Source organism: Dermacentor albipictus, unplaced genomic scaffold, assembly GCF_038994185.2.
Source record: "Dermacentor albipictus isolate Rhodes 1998 colony unplaced genomic scaffold, USDA_Dalb.pri_finalv2 scaffold_35, whole genome shotgun sequence".
In the NCBI taxonomy this organism is placed as follows: domain Eukaryota; kingdom Metazoa; phylum Arthropoda; class Arachnida; order Ixodida; family Ixodidae; genus Dermacentor; species Dermacentor albipictus.
Genome location: NW_027225589.1, coordinates 659,493 through 666,345, shown reverse-complemented (window position 1 = coordinate 666,345; position 6,853 = coordinate 659,493). Strand labels below are relative to the sequence as shown.

Below are 6,853 nucleotides of genomic sequence, written 5' to 3'. Positions count from 1 at the left end.
CCCGGCTTGCGCGCGTTTTATCACGTGACCTCCTATAGATACTTGGGGCGCCCATCGAGCCCGGCTCAGCCTCGAACACTTCCTTTAACGCGCACAGCCAACGGCGCGGGATAGGATCTTATCGCACTTGACTTTATACGAAAGCTCACGGTAACACCGACAGATATATTTTGACGGTTGTGTCCATATAATTGCTATCGCAAAATTCGCAATAAATAGAAATTTTTACCAAGGACCAACCACACTGCTTCTCCATGTCGTGAGAGAGCGGTGAACGATAGTTCTAGAAAATGTGCTGCTAAATCTCCGCCAAATGACTACGCTCGCATTTGGTGATCGCGGCACACAGTCGCAAGAACTTGTGGAGGAAATACGGGAGTTCTGGCAGCTTCAGGTGCACTAGATCATTCAGCAACATGGGCGGCTTTGTAGTTCTACCTCACATCAGAGCAAACTGCACTAGACGGAAATCAAGGGCAGCCGCACCGTTATATCTAAGGAAATCAAGGACAATTACGCCGCGTCTTCACACTTCGAGCATGCTCCGACAGCCCACCGATAGATATTTCAAACGCAACCACGCTCGGACGAGCAAATTTTGCTTCTGCCAAGTGAACGTAGCGGGTATTTCAACACGCGTATTAAATTCATGGCTGTTTCATTCGTGAACATTACTTAAGTGACGTAAAATTATCAGTGAGCAAAACAGTTTTTATTTCAACGCGAGTAAACAAAACCGAAACTAGCGCAAACTGTTTTGCTCAGTTGTGCAGCTACAAAATGATCCAAAGCCGAAGCCGTCAATAGCATGACGCCATTTTAAATTTGCGCTGCATCACGCACGAGTATACATTGTCGTTGAGTGGTTCTGAAATCGCTGCGCTAGGGACGACTGCAACCAAGCGTTGCGACAAGTTACGGTGGGAGCTTCTGTCCGTGCTGTGTGATTGCGACGAGGGGACCGCCGCCAGCAGCAGCGTTTCGCCGATTTCGTCTTTGCCGACATCGAGCAAGTGCGCTCGCCGGAAGCGCCCGAAGTGCTGCGGTTTGCACTGCATCTTTCATTGTGATATGGGAGATCGCAACGGACAGAGACGACCAGATGCATACGAACCACTACCAGCGGGGACCTGTGACCTGTGGCATATTTCTCTTAACGTCTCAGGTAAGCATATCAGCTTTTGTTCCGAGTTTACAAACGGCGAGGACTCGGCTCTTCCGGTATGGCTACATTTTGCGCCACGTTTCTCTTGGCAGTTCACAGACGTTTCTTGGGCATGCGTGCGCGTATGTATGCGAAAATACTACTGGCAGACGGAAGCCTCAGGAGAGCATCTGAAATTATTGCAAAGCTGTACTGCCAGGAGAAACACCGTTCTTAACGACTCTGGTGACGAGTGGCCTGTCGCATCGAAAGATCCGTAGAATATCAAGTACTGCGTAACTTGAAGTGTAGATACAATACTAGTACCAGTGTAACTTTCGCTGGCGAAGACAGGTAGTCGAAAAGACAGCTTGTGTATTCTGAAGATTTACTAGCGCTTTAGGTATATTACCGCGAATAATAAAAGCGCTACAACGCTGTATGGCAGTGTCAGGCGATGTGGCAGCACAGATATCTTAAGAGCGGTAAAGCGGCTGCATGCACAAGCGAACAGACACAGCGCTTTAAAAGCGCTGAAACAGAACAAATTTTATGTGCATTTGGCTGTAAGTAGAAAACACAAAACACGTTAGCTGACAATCTAAGCCGATGTATAATGTTATTATTTTTTATGTAATCTTTATTTTCATGGTGGTAAATATTTAAAAGCATGAATTTGCTGCAACCTTTATATAGTAAATCCTACTAGGCGCACAAAACCTGGCTGTGTTATGCACAGAATTTGTGGTATTCCTACTGGATTTTCTATTTTGTGTCCGGTGTTTTATGAAAACGAGGGTCTTTTTATTTGTAGTCTTATGTTAGTGCAGATATTTGGCAAGCAGAAATGAATTGATTGCAAGGTGGTACCTCTTGGTGAGCTACATATAAACCCAAGTTTCTCCTGTCTTGGCTATTGTAATGTGCATATAACAATTTTAAGTATATACTGCTGTAGTTGGCTTAGTCGCTGTCGCGTATTTTGTAAAAGTAGAAGGCTATGATTATTTTACTGTTTTCATGCAGAAATACCTTTCTTTGTGGTACCAAGAAATGCTCACAGCAATAAATGAAATAAAGTGTGATGTATTATTCTGCTAATTTAATAAAGGAAATTTCGTCTGCACTGCATCAGAGATTAGTTTACGTTCTTTTACTAAACAATGCGTTATCTCCTCTGCTACGGCTGTTCTGTGTATTTTTGTAATTTTGAAATGTACTTTATTTTAGGTATTCAAGAAATGCCAACATCCAGAAGAAGACGCCATCTTATCCAGCACGTTATTGGTGAGACAGATCGTAGCAGGGACTTTCGCATATCTCATTAGCATAAGATGCTATTTGTTGTAATTTTTGTGTCCACTCTCCTGGCCTTTATTCATTTCAGCATATATATAATGATATATAATATTTAAAATATATAATGACATTTTAAGAGGCTTGCAGTTGACTAACAGATCACCTGATGGTATGAGCTCAGGTTTCCATTGAGCTTCCATGCACAAATCGGATGCACATTCTCTTTTTTTCATTGCTTGGATTTTCATAAGCATAAGTACCATTTCTTCTTTGTCAATGTTCTAGTTGTGTTGTGGGACCTAACTGTTTACATTTATTTGTATTGGTATCCATGTTCCACAGACTGCTTAATTTTTCTTGTAAATTGTGACATGGTAGGACTAAGAGCATTTGTGCAAATTTGCTGCAGGTACACTCTGGTGGCTCCCGCCCCTGCATCCTACCACCACTGTGTCCCGACTACGTCCACTAGGGAGTTTGAAGCCTTTGGCGGCTCCTGCCGCTGCGTCCTGCCACCACCATGTCCTGACTACGTCCACTAAGGAGTTGGCAGCCTTCGTGATGATGCCAAGCAGGCTGGAAGCCGACAGAAAGATTAAGGTAAATACATGTGATTAAGTGGCAACTTTTTGAGTGAAGTGGCTTGTAGCCACTCAGCAATGAAAGAGTTAACTTCAAAGCAGTTTAGACTCCCTGCTATCGGTGCAGGAATGCTCAAGTCCATGCAGTTTGCCTTAGCCGCCAAAAGGCTCTGTGGATTAGACGAAACGCGCTGCAAATTTTGAAACCAGTAGGAGCCCACTTGTACAATTTTTTTTCTTGCTTAACAAAAAACTGCTTTGATAAAGCTTTAGCAATCTAAAAGGAATACGGTGTACACTCATACATGGTATTGGGCATAAATTTACTAGGACTGCCTCAATAGTAAGTATGCCGATAAACACACCAAAACTGACTTTTTTTTGCTAGTTCATCCGCATCTCTGTGCACTGCTGTATAATTTATGTTCCTGAAACCAGTTTTTGCATGAAGCACAACTCCTAAATATGTGGATTACATAAATTTGCAGCTTTTGCTGTAAGCCAGATTCATGAAAATAATGTTAATTGGCCATTTTGTCCATTTTTAATGACCCATAATAAACTGAGCAGTGGCTAATAAGCAGTTCAATTTTTGGTGTAAGGCCTCTTTTTATAGTCCCGAAAAATTTGGCCCCCTTAATGAAGGAACCAATTTTTCTGCTATGCCTTTTATGATGCATAGATTTGTGCATTACACAAAATCTCACTTAGTGCTTGCGCCAGTAAAAAAACTTCTTAAGTTAAGTATTTTTTGAAATTAACATTTGCGCTATATTGAAGGGCCTCCAGTTCTTCAAAAAAAATTTCAAGTGGTCGTGTGCCTGGTCGGTACAGCTCGCATGGAATTGCCTACTTACACAAATAGGGAGGGCCATGCCCTCCATGGTTGCTCAGTGGCTATGGTGTTGGGCTGCTGAGCACGAGGTCGCAGGATTGAACCCCGGCCACGGCGGCCGCATTTCGAGAGGGGCGAAATGCGAAAACACCCGTGTACTTAGATTTAGGTGCACATTAAAGAACCCCAGGTGGTCGAACTTTCCGGAGTCCTCCACTACGGCGTGCCTCTTGATAAGAAAGTGGTTTTAGCAAGTAAAACCCCATAATTTAAATTTTTTTAGGGAGGGCCAAGTACACTTGACTTTATGTTAAGATACTATTATTGATCTACAAAAGACAAAATGAAACATTCCATCCTATAAACAGCTCTTCACACTCGTTTACATTTTTGCACATCTTTATACCTGAAGTCTGGTGGCTTGTGTCTGTTTTCATTATCTGCTATGTGCCGATGGTAAACTTGAGGTTTGCCCTATGGTGAAGAATATTGTGGTGCTTATAGATATCGATCTGTGTTTTTCAGGTTGCCTCGAAATTTTACCAAAGCCGTACCACACACTCGGGCCAGGCCTCTTGCAAACGGCGTATAACCAGGCTCAACGCATGAGTGTCGAGTGAGTCCGGAGATCAAGGCAACCTGCTGTGCGACCAGCGTGCAACCTTTGGTGACCTCTCTACATGTTCCACCTATTTCACAGCTGCACCTCAGCTGCAACTTATCCAAACAGCATCACCAACTGTGGTCACTCATCGAACCATGGATGAATGTTAGGGTGGAGTGATTTGAAGAGACATTCTATTTGTCTCTTCAAATTCTTAGCAAATACTTGTGTTATTATAATTAATATGTGTCTTTAGTGCCTAGTTTTTAATGGTTCCTTTCTATTAGAATTCTCACCATCGATTCCTGCTATTACTATAATGTATGTCTTTATGCCCAGTTTTTCGTAGTTCTTTTGTACTTGTGTATGTAATTGATAGATTCATACTTGTTATACAGAAAGCTAAAATGCAAACTTACAGCATTTTTTTCTTTCTTTTGATTATCTACAGCACTGCAAAGTGTTCAAGAAATGTAACCTAACGTGGGCTCTTGTGCAGGAAAAATTTAAGAGCAATATAGAGTACTTATTTCAAACACCCATTATTCTTGGAAAAGTCAAGAATATAGGAGCACAAAAAAGAAAATATTAAACTAGAGAAACATAAGTTCCCCTCATAAGTCTGATAATAATGTGACTTCCTTTCACTGCAAAGATACCAGTAATATACTCGCATACAAGGTTTCAAACAAGAAAGCTATGATGCCCTTTGCATTTCTCGGTGCCCATTTGTCACACTGACGAATGTCAAAGGCATCGTAGGTTATATGCACACATTGGTTGTGTTACACTTTTGAGTATTTCATTTCTCAAACACAAAGGTTTACAGCAGTGCTTTAAATAGCAAGTGCATTTCCTAATTTATTAGTGCAAGAGTAACAGTACAGATCATGTAAAAACTATTTTACAGACTATATGTCCATGGATGCACGCTTCTGATGACATAGCAGTGACGTGGTCGTGGGATGAATGTCTTTATTTCAGATTTAAATATTGTCTTCCAGGTCTGGGTTAGTCTCCTACACTGAGTAGTCTAGGTCAGAGTCCATTTACTAGAGAAAGTGGATTAAACTAGAAATTATAAACATCAAAAGATCTTGTTTAGGACACTAATGAGACAATCAGCAAGGTTCTTTGGTTATTCATTTCCAAATTTGTGAGGATATATGTTATGACTGGTTTCAATATTGTGAGTACAAATATTTGTTTATTGTCACACAAGAGTTGGCTGCCCCCATTTGTATACAACCCCTTTACAGGCTAAAAATTCAGTGTGTTACCCTATTTACTCGCATAATGATCGCACTTCTTTGCAAAAAAAATTGACTCAAATTCAGGGGTGCGGTCATTACACTGGTTAATTTTCCCGCAAAAAGAAAAAAATGTATTATCTGGCATTTACTATGGGATGACAACAGGTCAACAAATAGGCGGCTGCTGCTGTATGTAGTGCAGGACACGAAAAAAAATGGTGGCCGGCAGAGCAAGCCGAACGCGCCGAATGCATTTTTCTTCTCGTGAGTACATTACAGTGCATTCAAACAGTTTCTTCCATATTAGTAATGAATAATATTGGCAAGTTTGCGGCAATAACATAGCCATGCCCACTTTGAGGGGACAGAAACAGATGGGCGCACTTAGCTGCCAGTGACATAGGAACACAGGCTGCGGAAACTGCGGCATTTGTCTTCACCACTATCCTAACGTGGCACGTTTCCGCTAAGGGTGGGCGAATATCTTAGCCGCGTTACAAACGTCGGCGAATGAATAGGGTACACTTCTAACGTATCAGTGTAAACGTGGCTGCTATCATTGCCGCTCGCGATTTGTTGCGTGCCCACAATTGCAGATGAGAAGTATCGAAAGACGCCTTTTTTTGTTTTTGTTGACCACAACCATTATAAAGCCTACACATAATAAAGGAAAGTTTGGTTGTAGCTTTTTTTTGTCGTAGAAGTGCGGAAAGTGATGAAAGCAATGAAATGGGGCATCTGCTTAAGAAAGTTTTTTGCGTGCAGACTGCTTGGTTTGTCTTGAAGAGTCGTTCGCATAGCAGTCGACAGATGGTAAGCGCGATCATTATTAGCTAGATTTGGCACATGACACATCGCTGTGGCAAGTTCGGGGTGAAATCATTACGTGGGAAATAAAAAAAATCGAATTAAAACGACAAAATTTAGGGGTGCGATCATTACGCGAGTGCAATCATTATGCTAGTAAATACGGTAATAGGCTGTTTTTGGTTTTGTGCACTCTATGTTAAGGGATGCAAATGGTGACATACAACAGAATGCAAAAATGACTAATGAATTCAAGCAGGGCATGGGGCTTTTTAGGCAGATGCGTGCGTGTGCTATTTATAAAGCTCCCCATGGTATGCCTGAAGGCAT

General features: G+C 41.8%; 1 protein-coding gene across 1 annotated transcript; it reads left to right on the top strand.

Moving 5' to 3' along the window:
• Positions 1-834: 834 nt before the first annotated feature.
• LOC135897213 (uncharacterized) lies at positions 835-5,385 on the top strand. The gene is made up of 4 exons (XM_065425796.2): positions 835-1,165; positions 2,375-2,431; positions 2,853-3,043; positions 4,385-5,385. Exons 1-4 carry the CDS (start codon positions 1,072-1,074, stop codon positions 4,466-4,468), a joined length of 426 nt encoding a protein of 141 aa, XP_065281868.1. The 5' UTR covers positions 835-1,071; the 3' UTR covers positions 4,469-5,385.
• The last annotated feature ends 1,468 nt before the right edge of the window (positions 5,386-6,853 follow it).